We start from the raw sequence: 15,446 nt of genomic DNA on the forward strand, positions 1-15,446 counted from the left end.
TCGGCCCAGCTCGGCCCTCCATCCTTGACCAGATAAAAGGGTGGAGGCTGAGCTCACCTGATAACTCCCTCCTCTGTCCTCCCGCCAGGGCGCCGTCTCTCCGCCTCTCACACCCACCATGTCGTGCCCCTCCTTCCAGCAGGGCTTCAGATGTGGCGGCCGGAGCTTCAGCTACTGCTCAGCTGTCCTCCCCCGGGTGGTCACTCACTATGCAGTGAGCCAGGGGCCATGCCGGACTGGGGGCAGTGGGAGCTTCCGTGCCCTGGGCTGTCTCGGCTCCCGGAGCCTGTGCAACGTGGGTTTCGGGCGGCCCCGGGTGGCCTCCAGGTGTGGCCTGCCTGGCTTTGGGTATCGAGCAGGCACCACTTGTGGGTCTTCTGCCTGCATCGCCCCTGTAACCATCAATGAGAGCCTGCTGGTCCCACTCGAGCTGGAGGTCGATCCAACTGTCCAGAGGGTGAAGAGGGATGAGAAGGAGCAGATCAAGTGCCTCAATAACCGCTTTGCATCCTTCATCAACAAGGTAGGAGGTGGGTTCCAGGGTGCAAGGCCATGGGAGACAGACAGCACCTTGAGGCTGTCGCAGGAGCCACAACCTGGGGCTGCTGGGTGGCTGCTCCATGACCCCTAGTCGCTGAGAGCTGGTTAGATCAGGCTCAGCAGCGGACATTTCTGCTTGTCTGTCTTTTTTTATAATATGTTATCTTTCTCTCTGGGTATTATCTGATAAACTCACCAAGAAGGCCTGAGGTCAGACTATAAGAGGAACTCCTTAGTATCTTAACTATAAGATACTGAATGGGGCAATCAGAGGCAGAGACCTGCCCTTTCTGATGAGGCTTTAATGAAAGAGCTTCCTTCCGATGACATGAACTGGGGTGAGACTCTTGGCACTGTGACCCTGGAATTTGCCATCAGCTTAGGTCTGTGATGAAGAGAAGGTGGGGCAGTCAGAGCTCGGGACCCAAAGTGGCCATGAGCAAGCGTCACATCTTTCAGCCCCCAAGTCACGGCTCTGAAAGCCTTGAGAGAAGGGTGACGTGCTGCCTTTGGAAGACGCTGAACTGGCCGGTCACCTTGGCTGCTTCTGGGCCTGCCCCTATATCCCAGGGAAGCGCTTGGGATCAGGATACACACCGAGGGCTAAGCTGGTGTTCCTGGTGATCCCAAGTTTAGGTCAGAGTCCTGGGCTGGCAGTCAGGAGACCTGGACCCTGACTCCCAGCCCCAGGAAAGCGGGCAGAGATGGAAGGAGATTTAAAGGAGGTAATACTCCCAAAAGGAACTTGTTTTAGTAAATGGAAAATGTTAAACTTGCAGTTTTATTTTGAAAGCTCATTAAGCTCTGCTTGTAAACTCATTCCAACACTGTGAGCCCTGATCGTCAGCTGCATCACATCTCCATCTGGGAGGCTGGGGGCCTTCTGCTGACCAAGCCTTTGACCAGAAGGAAGATGATGTGACTTCCTCTATCGTTTTCTTGAGAGACGGTGCGCAAGGTGCAAAATCCCAGGGTGAGGACTGGAGACAGTGTGTGCCCAGCCAGCGACTAGCTTAGCTGGGTGACCAGGGCCAGCTCACTCAGTGTCTCTTAACCTCGATCTCCAAGCCACGGAAATGAAGGGGAGGCAAGCAGCTCTCCGCGTTACTGTGGCAGGGACATGGTTTGCACTTGGCCATGTAGGATGGGGATGGGCCAGAGTAGCAGTGAGTGCTAGGACCGAACTTTGAGCTTTATTCCCGGAGCACCCCTGGGCTGTAATTAAAGAAACCCCAATTTCCAGTAGCCTCGCCAGCTTCCATTAGCATGAAGATGTACAAAGCTCTCCCCATGCCATCCTAAGTATGAGTTTGAGGCAGCAAAACAAGCTTGAGGGGCTGGGTGGCTCGGCCCAGGTTACAAGGCTGGTGGCAGGCAGGCAGGGCTGGAAGGAGGGACCACCCCAGGGCTCTTGAGGCAGCCCTGTTTCCACTACAACACAACCCCTGGTGGAAGCTGGGGGTCCCCTAAGCCACCCCAGGCAGGAGAGACAGGGACACAGCAGTGATGTGATGGAGGTCGGAGCAAAGACGGATTCCACTGCCTGCAGCAGCGCTTGCTCTCGCCAGCTGTGGTCCCCAGGGTCCCTGCCGCCCCGTGACATCCTATTCTTGGCTGCAGGTCCGGTTCCTGGAACAGAAAAACAAGCTGCTGGAGACCAAGTGGAACTTCATGCAGCAGCAGAGGTGCTGCTCGAGCAACATCGAGCCCCTTTTCGAGGGCTACATCTCCACCCTTCGGAGGCAGCTGGACTTGTTGACTGGGGACCGAGACCAGCTGGAGTCAGAGTTCCGCTGCCTGCAAGACACGCTGGAGGGCTACAAGAAAAAGTGAGTCTGCCCCACTGCTACCCAGCTGGGCACCTAGGGCAAGTGACATAAACAAGCTGGGCACTGGGTTTCCCCATCTATAAAACGGGAAGTTGAAAATGTAGACCTTTAGGGGGTTCCACAGTCAGGTGGGATAGCGTAGGCAGAGCATCCTTACTACGCATTAGGCACATCGTACAAGCTCTGAGATTTTAGATGTGTATCCATCCCCCTTCCCACCACACTCGACCTCTCTTCATGTAAAACAAGTTTTCTCCTGCTGTTCCCAGGGCTCCAGGGCTCTGCCTCATACCTGTTGTGCCTCATCTTCCATCAATCCCTTGACAGATCCTGAACACTTCTTAGCCTCCAAACAGATTCCCAAGCCCTCCTTCCTGCCAGCTTGGACTCCTGCAGTTCCTTCTTCCTGATAAGTCCCACCTCAGCATTTCTTTGTAACATCCGGGCTAATATATTCTACCTCGCATCTTCCTGGTCCAACTTGAAATCATCACCTGCAAGAATTCACAGATTCAGTGATTCTTTCAAGAAGCTGAGGCCCAGATAAATTGCCTCGTGGTCCTGGGTGAGCCTCTCGTGTTGGTGGGAGAGGGTTGAGAGAAACACATCTCCAAAGACAGTGTGAATACACTAGGAACGAGGGTTCAGTAGAGTGGAGCCATGCTGGGGACACACACATACCCACATGTCTAGTCCAAGTCAGATGCTGTGCTGGGCAGTTTGGGTTTGATAAAGTTGGGAAAATCTGGCTCTTTCCCTCTAGATGTCCTGGTAGAGTCAGCAAGATAACCCAGTATGCACACCAACAGCTATAGCATGGTACAAGGCAGGAGGGAAGAGGAAGCCCAAGAGAGTGAGAGAGCAGAAGCAGCCCAGGAAGGCTTTCCAGAGGAGGTGTCAGTTTGCTCAAGGCCTTGAAGGATATGTTTCATTCTAGTTGCTTCTTCTAAAAGAGAAGTTCAGAGTAGACCACAGAAAAGGAGATGAGACAGAAGCAGGTGACAAGGAAGGACCAGAGTGTGCAAGTGAGAGGGGACGACTCAAGCAGACTGTAGGCGAGATGTGGCAAGGCTGAGGGTGTGGCAGGATCAGCCCTCTCAGCAGGAGCGATGCCTTTCTTCATGGATACAAGGTGATCAGGAGATACATTTCGCAGCTCAAGATTAGGACTTTGAATTGTAAAAGTGGGGCTGTTGGAGAAGGATGAGGCCAAGTGGTATTTTAACACCAACAGCAAACACACAGTACCCTGTTCCAAGTACTGACCTGGTATTCTGCAGACATTAACTTGTGTGGTGTTTGTAATTGTGAGACAGGACCAATGATATTCTCATTGTACAGGTGATGAAACTGAGGCCAAGAAAGGCCAAGGCACTTACCCAAAGTCACATGACAAGTGCAGGACAGAGTGGGATTGAAACCTAGGCAGCAGGCTCAGCATCCAGCGCCTGTGCAGCGGCTGAGTTCTGCAGGAAAACAGAAGCTCAGGCGTCAGGAAGCACAGAGAAGCTTTTAATGGATTGATGTCGCTCATCAGACTGAGTCATTCCGACCAGACTAAACCCTTGACCCTGATTCTGTTGCCTTGGGGTGTAGTGAGTGGGCGAAGAGCTCCCTGGAGCCTAGAGGAAATAAGCCGGCTCTCTCTGAGGATCTGGTAAAGTGGGTAATTGCTACCTCTGCAAGTGAGCTGCAGGTAGAGGCCAGGCTTAGCGCTCTCCTGGTGAGGAGGAGCACGGGGTCAGCTGGGCTTGCAGTGGCTGCAGCCAACTCTCAGAACAACTCAGAAAAGACCGCTGCGCTTCCCTGGTGGCCCAGTGGCTAGGACTCCATGCTCCCAGTGCAGGGGACCTAGGTTCAATCCCTGGTCGGGAAACTAGATTCCACATGCTGCGACCAAAATATACCGCATACTGCCACTATGACCTGGCGCAGCCAAATAAATAAATAAATATTTTTTCAAAAAGAAAAGACAGGTGTGCCAGCAACAGGCAGCCAGCTCTTCACCATTTTCCCAGAGGAAATGACTGGATGAAGTAAGCTTCCTCAGCAGCAAGATAGAATAACGGTAGCTTTAAGAAGGACTTCCCAGGGACTTCCCTGGTGATCCAGTGGCTAAGACTCCATGTCCCAATGCAGGGGGCTTGGGTTCGACCCCTGGTCAGGGAACTAAATCCCCATATGATGTAACTAAGGACCCACATATTGCAATTAACATCCAGCACAGCCAGTAAACAATTTTTTTTAATTAAAAAAGAAGGACTTCCCAGAAAATGATTCATTACAGGAAAAGGCTACCAGGCATTGGGGTGGAACATAAACTTACAAAGTGGCTAATAAGAGGCTATGATTTTAAAAAATCTGTGTTGAATGGCTGAAGGGGCCAGAGGTGAGCAGAGACAGGGCCAGACCTGGTGCCTCCGTAGGGCACTGAATCTGTGACTTGTCCCCAGAGGCTCCTAATCTCAGGCCCCATGCCCACACCCTTCCAAATCCCACCAGCATGACTAAAACACTTTCCCCCTGCCCCTTCCACCAGATATGAGGAGGAGCTCTCCCTGCGGCCCAGTGCTGAGAACGAGTTTGTTGCCTTGAAGAAGGTGAGGAATGGTGGCCCATGGAGGGAGAAGGCACTCTGAGCTGGCCTAGCGGGCCTGGGGACACTCAACCCCTGGACCGGGCCTGCAGCCAGCCTGCCTTGCTGACCCTGGTACCAGCCCCACTGACCCCCAGGGAGAGAAAGGCCAGCCTCCAGCCCCAGAAGGGCAGTGACTGACGCCTCCTGTGCTAAGTGTTGCATTTACATCTGTCTAACAAGGTGGAGATGTGGCAAATGAATCCCCAGAGATGAAAACCGTCCTGCCGACCCCTCACATGGACAGCTATGTGTTTTGTTGCCCAGGGTCCATAGGAGCTCTGAGGAATGGACTCCCATCTCCTTTAATCCCATTCCCTTCAGATCCTTCCCCATTGGCATGCCAGGCCCAGGCATGGGTTCCTTGGTTTTGTCACCCTCTTCACTTCCATGTGGGCCTAAGTAAGGAAACTGGGTCCCACACCTGTCACCTGCTACCAGCTTGCCTGGGAGGTGGCGCAGCTGGCAGAGGGGTGGCCCCAGGTTATGACTGTCACTTTCCTGGCTGCAGGATGTGGACACGGCCTTCCTGATAAATTCTGACCTGGAGATCAATGTGGAAGCTCTGATCCACGAGCTCGACTTCCTGAAAACCCTGTATACCGAGGTACCTGCAGCCATGCTGCCAACGGGTGGTCGGCCAGGGGACAGTTCTGGAGGGATGATGGGTGGGGAAAGCTCCTGCCCTGTGGGTACATTAGTGGCTTAAAAGTGGGCAAGTGAAGAAGGCATTGTGGAACTGGGTCTCAGGCAGAGAGACTCCCAGAAGTCAGAGGGCCCACACCTTGGCTCTTAGGTCTTGGTGCACCTGGAGGGTGGGGACTGGAGCAGATCTGTGATTGAAGGCTGGGACGTCCAGGCAAATCTGCCATGGGAATGTCAGGGCTGGGTCTCCTCATTTCTCCCCCTCTCCCTCGCCAACTTTATCCTCAAAGAGCTCACCCATTCTCACCTGGGCTCCCCACTCCCCCGCCAGGAGACAAATCTTCTCCAGTCTCAGATCTCAGAGACCTCAGTCACTGTGAAGATGGACAATAGCCGGGAGCTGGACACGGATGGCATCATTGCCCAGATCAAGGCCCAGTACGACGAAATTGCCAACCGCAGCAAAGCCGAAGCAGAGGCCTGGTACCAGACCCGGGTGAGTCTTGGGCAGGGCCTGGGAGACCCAGAACCACTCTCCTCCAGGAATCAGGAGAGAAAATGTGAGCCATGCCACGCCAGCCTCTGTTGTTTCAACCAAGCCTCAGGCCAGGTCCCCATGAGTGTGAGAGAGACCCACAGACAGCCCAGACCTGTTCATCAGAGCTCCCCAGCTTTATACACTTGTAGACTCACAGGAAGTGCTTCCTTAAGTAGCATTCAAGGCATACTAATTGGCAGTGATGGCAAAGAGGTCTCAGAGTTTCCGGGTGTGGGAGGAGGCTAATGGCATGGAATGGTTACTAATGGTGGAGCAGAAACTGTGATTAAGGTGGCCCCAGACTTAGGTAATTAGGGGCTTGCTGGGAGGGCAGCTGTGCCCCCAAGGGCAATCTGACTTAACAGATACTATCATCTCAGTCTCACCTACCCCATCTATGAAACGTACCATTCATTCATTCGTTCACTCACTCATTTATTCATTCGTTTCTTGTACCTTCATCATGTGCCAAGCAGCATTCTAGATGCTGGAGATACAACAGGAAGCAGAACAAACAATAATCGCTGCCTCTGTGTCACTTTCATTTTCCAGAGGCAGGGGCAGGACAGGCAAACAGGACATATAAATACAGCGGATGTGTGTTAGATGGACATGTGCTATGGAAAAAAATAAATCAGGGTGAAGCACAGGGAGTGTGGGGGAATTCGGTTTTTAAATGGGTGGCCAGGGAAGGAGGGCCTTACTGAGGTGTGTGGAACCACGAGGATACTAAGAGTCAGACCATTCCCATCCTCGAGGAAGTCACAGTCCATGGGAGAGAGAGGTGTAAACAGCCAGAAGCATACGAGGTAGCGTGACGCGGCCACCAAGGTCGAGCCGTAGGCCCAGGGCGCAGCATGATGACGCCGGAAGTGACGAACTGTGTATGGAAAGACAGGAGCACTGGCATCTGATCTGGGTCTTGGAAGCCAAGTATGATTTCCATAAGCAGAGCATGGGGTAAGGGTGTCTGGCTGAGAGCCAGCAGGAGCAGGCCAAGAAGCATGAAGGGGAGGTGTCCCCAGTGGGAAGCACCAGGAAGGATATGGGGCTGGAGACACAGCTAGATCACAGCAATCGGCAGAGCTTCCCTGAAGGCTTTAGACATTTTTCTGAAGGCCGTGGATAACAATTTTCAGGAAATGTCCCAAGAAGTGCTCTGTCCTTTTTCTGCAGATCCATGGTGATCAAGGTATCAAACCCCAGCCTGGGGTCAGCTCCCTGTAAGTCAGTCTGTGGCTCATCCACAGCCAGGTCTCACTCCGGCAGGCCCCTCCTCTGATTGCTCTCCTGGGCCACCCATCAGGCCTTAAGGAAAACAATCTTAATTACCCATCCTTCTAAGTTAGAATCAGAATGATAACTCTATTATTTATCAATTGCACTTGGCTGTGAAGATCAAACATTTTAAATAATAATGGTTAAAACAAATTTGATTTTTTGTTTTTTTCTCAAATAACTTGAAGTACAAAAATAGACTGCCATAGATGACCCCAAGTTACCTTCAGAAACACAGGCTCCTTCGAGCTTGCTATTCTGCCATTCTGTTAAGGACGTTAATCCTCATGGTCCCCTCATGCCCTAAGATGGCTGCAATACCACCAGTCTCACATGTCCAGTCCAAACAGAAGGAAGAAGAGGGGCTAAAGGAACATGCCAGGTGAATCATCGCTGACTTTATACAGCTTTCCTAGAAGCCCCACCCTGCAAAAGTCTACACTTCATTGAAGAGAGAGCTGAGAAATATTCTTTTGTCTGGGGTTCTGAGGAGAAGAAGTGTGGATAGTGATTAGGCAACTACCGGTTTTTTCACGATAACCAAAGAGAGTGACTTATGCTTATCTTGTTTTGCATAGAAAATGCATTATATGCAGAAAACATACAGTTGGCTAATTTTTAAAAATCTATTGATGTAATCTATAATTCGCTATTAAGAAATTAGCTTTTATGTGCAGAGGTTTAAAAAAAAAGTGTTAAGCCAAGATAGGAAGTAACATTGAATTTTGTTTTCAATTGTTTTGAGGGAGAACATGCAAATATATCTATCCTGAGGGGGCAGATGTTCTGCGTTCTCTGTTGTTGGTCTGTTAGGTACCCCAGGGTGAGGGCAGAAATCCCCTCCAAGGTCCAGAGCACAGATGGAGCAAAAGGGAGGGATATTCCAGGGCAGAGAGAAAAGAATGAGACACAGAACCCATGAAACAGAGAGGAAGGGTGCTTGGAGCTTAGGGGAGAATTTAATAAGCTTGAAGGTTCAGGGCTGGGAGGTGAAAAGGGAATGAGAAGCAGCCCAGAAAAGGACCAGAAGTGGGAAAGGGCTGGGGAAACATAACAAGTATAAGAATCCAGAGTACCCAATGCAGGAAGTCAGGAGAGCAGAGCCTGGGGACAGTGGGAATGAGGGCTGAGAGGGACCACAGTGTGGGTGCCCAGGTTCTGACCTCCCTGTCCGGCAGTATGAGGAGCTTCAGGTGACGGCCAGGAATCACTGTGACAACCTCCGCGACCGCAAGAATGAGATCCTGGAAATAAACAAGTTGATCCAGCGGCTGCAGCAAGACATTGAGATTGTCAAAGCCCAGGTGAGCCCATCACAGGCTGACCCGCCACCTGGTCCTGGTTGTACAGGGCAGGTTCGTCCTCCCTGGGGGACCTGAGGAGGAGGGAATAAACTTGCACTGTTTCCCACGAGAGGGAGTGAGCCCTTTCTTCAGAAGAGCTGATCCACAGCTGGGTAAGCAGGGTCAGGCAACAGTGAGGTCCCCAACAGAGACCAGGCAGCCTACATTCATCAAGATGAAATAGCAAGAACACTTCATGAGGCGGGAGTATAGAAAAGATGTCCTCCACACCCCCTTCCAACCAAAGATTGTAATTCCATGATCCTCAAATTCAAGGTGACGCTGTAGAGTCCATAAAATCAGACCCACCCTCTCCTCCTAGGCTAGTGAAGACCAGGCAGATGCTTAAAATGTATTAACCACAAAGTAATTGCTTGGCATAAGAGGAAACTCTCAGATCTCCCTGAAGTGTCATAGACAGGAGAACTGGCCTCCAGCCCCTGGGGGAACCAGACGTCACAATTCTAGGCTGAAACCCACAGCAGACATGAACCTGGCACATTACCGTGACCGTAGGAAGAACTCACTCTTCCTTCTGTGTCCCTCCTTCACTCTCACACAGTCACACTTACAACACTTCTGACACCAGATAGTGGGGAAGAGTGTTTCCACACCAACCAGCTCTGCAACACCAGCTGGGTGTTCCACAGTTGATCTCACTTCTGACACTACCTACCTGGAGATAGCATCAGATCCCGTAGGTTAGGGGCTGCCCCCCCAAGTCCCACAAGACAGTTCAGATACCAATCACACATCCAGGCTGTGCTCCTGACCAGCTGGCTGTACATTGGAGGGTCCCATGACCATCCTCCTTGGATTCAATTAATTTGCTGGAGTGGCTCACAAAACTCAGGAAAATAGTTTACTTTTTTGGTTTATTATGGGCTTCCCAGCTGGCACAGTAGTAAAGAATCCATCTGCCAAGGCAGGAGACGCAGGAGATGTGGGTTCAGTTCCTGAGTCTTGAAGATCCCTTGGAGGAGGAAACGGCAACCCACTCCAGTATTCTTGCCTAGAAAATCCCCATGGATAGAGGAGCCTGGCAGGGTACAGTCCATGGGGTCACAAAGAGTCAGATATGCCTGAGCACCAATGCACGCACTGGTTTATTATAAAAGGATATGATAAGGAATACAAATGAATACCCAGCTGGGAAGGATGCATAAAGTAAAGTGTGTGGGAGGGGCACAAGACTCTCATGCCCACTCCAGGTATGCCATTCTCCCCATACCTCCACCTGGTCAACAACCTGAAGGCTCTCTGAAGCCTCTACTATTGAAATTTTATGGAGGCTTCCTCACATCGGCATCATCATTTACCACCTCCATTCCCAGCTGCTCTCCCCTCTTAGGAGAATGGTGGGGTGGGCTGAAAATTCCCAGCTTCTAATCAAGGCTTGGTTTTTCTGGTGACCAGCCCCCACCCAGGAGCCCACCTAGAGTCACCTTATTTAAACAAAAGACACTGTCAATACTCAGGAAATTCTAAGGGGTTTTGGGACTCTGTGTCAGACACAGGGTCAAAGACCAAAGGTTAGGACAAAGGATGCTCTGGTGTGCTCATCACTTAAGAAACTACAAGGTTTGGAGGAGTTCTGTGCCAGGAACTGGGGGAAGAGACCAATATATGCTATTTTCAATGATCTCACAATGACCATGCTCTCTGTTCTTCTGAGAGTCAGCCCAGGGTCCCAGGGCCCCTGTAATACTTTTCTGTGCCCTCTCCCCCAGCGCTGCAAGCTGGAGGCTGCAGTGACCCAGGCAGAGCAGCAGGGCGAGGCAGCCCTCAATGATGCCAAGTGCAAGCTGGCAGGGCTGGAAGAGGCCCTGCAGAAGGCCAAGCAGGACATGGCCTGCCTGCTCAAGGAGTACCAGGAGGTGATGAACTCCAAGCTGGGCCTGGACATCGAGATCGCCACCTACCGGCGCCTGCTGGAGGGCGAGGAGCAGAGGTGGGTCAGGGATGTCTGTTCTCCTGCCCTCTGCTTGCTGCTACAGCCACTGCCCGCCTCTCAGCCCATCCACAGGAAATCTGGGACAGCATGCAGTCTGCATACCCTCCTCATTGGCAGGTCCACGGTGTGGGCAGGGGCAGGGGGTGCTGTGTTCTTCTCATTCTCTGATGCAGCTCTCTTGCGTGTCCTTTCCCTCTCACCTCCAGGCTATGTGAAGGTGTTGGACCCGTGAATATCTGTGAGTACTGAGGTCTCTGCAGGGGCTCTGGGATCTTGGGAACTAATCCACCCAAACATAGACCACACTGCCCCTGCCCAAACCTTAGCCTGCCTCCCTCGCCCTAAAGGAAAGAGCTCCTGGTGTATGGAGAGTTTCTCCCTCAGGGCTGCCCAGGTCTATGGGAGTCAGAAGCAGAAGCAGACACCCAGCGTGGTCTGCCAGGCACCATCTAGACAAGAGGATGTTTTCCTGGAGAAACGAGACTTGAAGCAGACAAATAGGGAGCTTCCCAGGTGGTGATAGGGATAAAGAACCTCCCTGCCAGGGCAGGAAATGCCTGAGACAAAGTTTCGATCCCTGGGTCAGGAAGATCCCCTGGGGGAGGGCATGGCAACCTACTCTAGTATTCTTGCCTGGAGAATTCCATGAGCAGAGGAGCCGGATGGACTACAGTCCACAGAGGCACAAAGAGTCAGACACGACTGAAGCAACTTAGCATGCATGCACACGTGCAGACAAATAGAAAGAGAGGGGAAAGCAGAAGACAGGGCTCTGGGGCAAGAGAAGGACACGTGGGGAACTGCTAAGCATTTTATGTGACTGGAATGGGAGACTTGGGCTTCCCCGGTGGCTCAGTGCTAAAGTATCTGCCTGCCAATGCAGGAGACTCAAGTGACTCCTCACACAAGGCTTGATCGCTGGGTCAGGAAGATCCCCTGGAGGAGGAAATGGCAACCCACTCCAGTACTCTTGCCTGGAAAACCCCACGGACAGAGGAGCCTAGCAGGCTATAGTCATGGGGTCACAGAAGAGTTGGACACGACTGAGCAACTAAAGAACAATAGGAGACTTGGAAGTTGGTAACTGGGATGGGGGTGTCCTTAGACACGACGACAGCAGGTGCGGGGCCGGCGGGGGCACGGGGCTTGGCCTGGCAGGGCCCTGAACACCCCTTCCTGTTCCCACAGCTGTGAGCAGCTCCAAAGGTGCCATCCTGTATGAGCCATGTGTGGTCAGCACACCTGTGTACTGTCCAGGGAGCACCACGGTCCTCAAGAGCGGTGGGGGCTGCGGCATCGGGGGCACTGGTGAAATCTACATCCCCTGTGAGCCCCAGGGGCTCCTCGTCTGTGGGAGCAGGCGGAGCTCCACTGTGAAGCTAGGGGCTGGGGGCAGCGCCTCCTGCCACAAGTGTTAGTACAGCCCCAGAGGCTAGTGGCCCAGGGGACAGGGCCCAAGCTCCAGGCTGGGATGTTGTCCCCCACAACCAGCGCTCAAGACAAGGCTGTTCCAAGATCCCACCTTTCTCTACTGATCGAAGATTCCCCTTGGGTTTTCACTGGGAGCTGCCCCTCAGGTATCTTTGAGAGTCTCTTTTCACTTGGCTGTGTGCAGACCCTGAGCGAGGCCCTCGGGTGAGGGTCGGGTACAAAGGAAGAAAACACATCTCCTGTCTCCCTGGACTGCTGACAGTCAGGCTGTAGTGTGACCAAGAAAATGGCAATGGCCCCCTAATGCTTCTCTTCCCCAGGAGGTCAAAGGGGCACATCACAGTTCTGCTTTGTGGGTCATCCCATGGAACTTGCCACACAAATTCTGCCTCCCCTCACCCCCAGACGTGTTCCTCCTCTCTTACCTTGGACTCTCATGAACCTGAGAAAAATCAACTCCTTCTAGCTGCCACCTAATACATGCACTGTTGCAAATATCAAAAGGAGACACCCCAAAATCCCATCCCAAATTCCCAAGCCAAATGCCAGGATTTCAGGATCACGCAGAATCTGTCAACGCTGTTCTCGGCACACAGAATCAGGAGATGGTTTTTGGGCAATAGACTTACCTGCTCAGCTGTGTTGAACTGGCACTATAAAAATACATCTCTTTCCTGAGCAGATATTGGCAGCTGATGGCAAAGAAATGCCTAAAACAAAGGGGACAATCAAGAGCTGACATTATTCGTTCAATGGAATCAGTCATGCCCGCGCCTTTTGTACATAGCCACCCCCTGCCAGCTCCCTCTCCCTTGAGTTCCTCTTGCTTTGGGTCTGATGTGAGCACGTTTTCCTGGCTACAGTGATAAGGAGCTGCCTCAGCAGGCTTGGAGGCTCTGCCTCAGGGGCTGTGAGGGAGGAGAAGGTGCTGAACTGACCTCACCTCCCCAGAGCACACCCCTCCCAATAGTGCTGCCTCCTGCCCACCCAGGGATCCACGTTTCTTCCATGAGCCTCTGGGCTTGTCTATTCCCAATAAACTGTTCCCAGGCTACAGGAATCAGGACTGTTTGCCCCTGCTCTGAGGACAGTGAGGTTGAAGGGACACTGATGAACAGCTTTGGGGGCCTGGGGGCCAGTTGGGAGCATTGGGAGTGGAAACAGAGGTTATTAAACAAACGGGGAAACTACATGTGAATGATTGGCAAGTGGCCTGTGGAGTAAGCATGTAGCCATACAAATTACCCTTAAAGCCTGTGCATCATACCACAAGAGTTTACAAGTCACTTGCCATGTTAAAAGCCACGGTCTTATTCCCCACAGGCCTCCTCACCACGTGGTCCCCTGCATACGCCCTAGAGAAAGCCCGTGGGGCCCCTTATATCATGTCTGTACTCACCTCCAGGCCTGGACTCTGCCTCCACAGCCTGGACTATGTGTACCACGTCTACCTTCAAAGCAGGACAGAGTCAGGCCTGGGGCTGACAGGGAAGCTGGGTAGCAGCCTGGCCAGGGAGGGGCATCCTCGAGGAGCCTCTCCCTCTCCACAGCCCCAAGACCTGGAGCTGAGACTTGGTGGCAGCAAGTCCACCCTCAGAGGGGCCCTGATACGCTCCATGTTGCTTCACTGACCCCTGTAACAATCCGCCCACCACAGATGCCCCCCTGTGCTCCCGTGTCCTGAGCACTCCCTTACCGCACAGCCCTGCCTCACGGGGCAGCTCTTCTGTGCCAAGCCCTGCTTTAGGAGCTGGTGATAGAGAGGTGACTATAACACCCTCGCAACCCTGGAGGGACTCGGCCCCAGAGAGGAGTCATAACTAGTGACAGCCAGAGAGGATGGAAGTGACAAGAAAAAGCAGCTGATAATTATACCAGGCAGGGGGGTCAGAGAGAAGCTCACAGAGAACAGTGCAAGGACAGGGTTTGAAGAGACGAGGGTTACTGATTTATGGGCATCTTATTCCAAAGGACCTGTCCACTCAGTTTTCATTCACTCCATGTACTTATCAAGCACCTGCTGTGGGTACAGCCACCCAGCGGCTGGTGTCACAGTGATGAACAAGGCAGCCCCATTAGGGACGATAGGCGTGGCACCTACCTGTAGGGACAGAAGACATGGCACCTAGAGCCCACAGTAGGGACTGTAAACTCTGGAAAACAGTCGGCAATTCCTCAAGAGGTGAAACATTAGGGTGACCACGTGACCCAGCGACTCCACGCCTAGGTAGATACCCAAGAGAAACGAAAACACGTACAGGACAAACGTCTGGACACCAAGGGAGGGGAGGGGAGGCAGGATGAATTGGGAGACTGGGACTGACATACACACACTACTGATTCTATGTTTAAAACAGATAGCTCATGAGAACCTGCTGCATGCAAGGAACTCTAGTCAACGCTCTGTGGTCACCTAAATGAGAACAAAATTTAAATAAAAGAGGAGATACAGGTACACATTAGCTGATTTCTTTGTTCTACAATAGGATCTAACATAACACTGCAAAGCAACTATACGCCAATCAAAATTAAAAAAAATATATATACACATGAAAACTCATCCATGAATGTTCACAGCAGCACTAGTCACAATCCCCATCAGGTGAAAGCAACCTGAATGCCCATCAATGGACTAATGGGTGATCAAAATTTTGATCTATCCATACAATGGAATATTATTTGGCCATAAAAATGGAGTGAAGTACTAATGTGTGCTACAACATGGATGAACCTCAAAAACATAAGGTAAATAAAGAAATCAGACACAGAAACCAGACAGTCTGATTCCTTTCATACGAAATTCCAGATTAGGAAAACCTATAGAGACAGAAGGCAGGTTAATGGTTGCCTAGGCCTGGAGGAAGGAGAGGATGGGGTAAGGGTGATGAAAATATTCTAAAGGTTTCTCTGGAGGTGATGAAAATATTCTAAAATGGACTATGGTGTTGGTTGCACTTATCTGGGAATATACTGAAACCATTGACTTGTACATTTTAAATGAGTGAATTATATGATCCATGAATTGTATCTTTAAAAAAAACTGTCTTTCAAAAATGGGGCCCTGGCTCCAATCCAGACCTCTGGGGCTTACAGCCTACCTGAGGGTACACTTAGACATGAAATTATAGATGTCAGGCTTGTTGTGAAAGAGGACAGAACTGAGGCTCCCACCCTGGCCACGGGCCTCGGGTAGGTCCCCTGAGGAGGGGCAGGTAAGCTGGACCCCAAAAGCCAGCAAGACTGAGAGGAGGCA

General features: G+C 51.8%; 1 protein-coding gene and 1 long non-coding RNA gene across 2 annotated transcripts; one reads left to right on the forward strand and one right to left on the reverse strand.

Moving 5' to 3' along the window:
* Window positions 1-118: 118 nt before the first annotated feature.
* Window positions 119-12,180, forward strand: KRT82 (keratin 82). Its single transcript, XM_052641238.1, has 9 exons — window positions 119-523; window positions 2,161-2,369; window positions 4,909-4,969; window positions 5,516-5,611; window positions 5,981-6,145; window positions 8,644-8,769; window positions 10,539-10,759; window positions 10,969-11,000; window positions 11,951-12,180. The coding sequence occupies exons 1-9, from the start codon at window positions 119-121 to the stop codon at window positions 12,178-12,180; spliced, it is 1,545 nt and encodes a 514-aa protein (XP_052497198.1).
* Window positions 7,464-14,394, reverse strand: LOC128048808 (uncharacterized). Its single transcript, XR_008199405.1, has 3 exons — window positions 14,295-14,394; window positions 12,823-12,903; window positions 7,464-7,495 (listed from the first exon to the last, which is right to left on the reverse strand). It is a non-coding gene; the product is annotated as an uncharacterized LOC128048808 (long non-coding RNA).
* Window positions 14,395-15,446: the final 1,052 nt, after the last annotated feature.

The sequence above is a fragment of the Budorcas taxicolor genome, chromosome 5 (genome assembly GCF_023091745.1).
Source record: "Budorcas taxicolor isolate Tak-1 chromosome 5, Takin1.1, whole genome shotgun sequence".
Lineage (NCBI taxonomy): Eukaryota > Metazoa > Chordata > Mammalia > Artiodactyla > Bovidae > Budorcas > Budorcas taxicolor.

Bases quoted from the DNA above. Each gene is read 5' to 3' on its own strand.
- KRT82 (XM_052641238.1), top strand. From the start codon at position 119: ATGTCGTGCCCCTCCTTCCAGCAGGGCTTCAGATGTGGCGGCCGGAGC. The intron at 8,770-10,538 runs GTGAGCCCATCA...CCTCTCCCCCAG, and splicing joins TTGAGATTGTCAAAGCCCAG to CGCTGCAAGCTGGAGGCTGC. The intron at 10,760-10,968 runs GTGGGTCAGGGA...TCTCACCTCCAG, and splicing joins CTGGAGGGCGAGGAGCAGAG to GCTATGTGAAGGTGTTGGAC.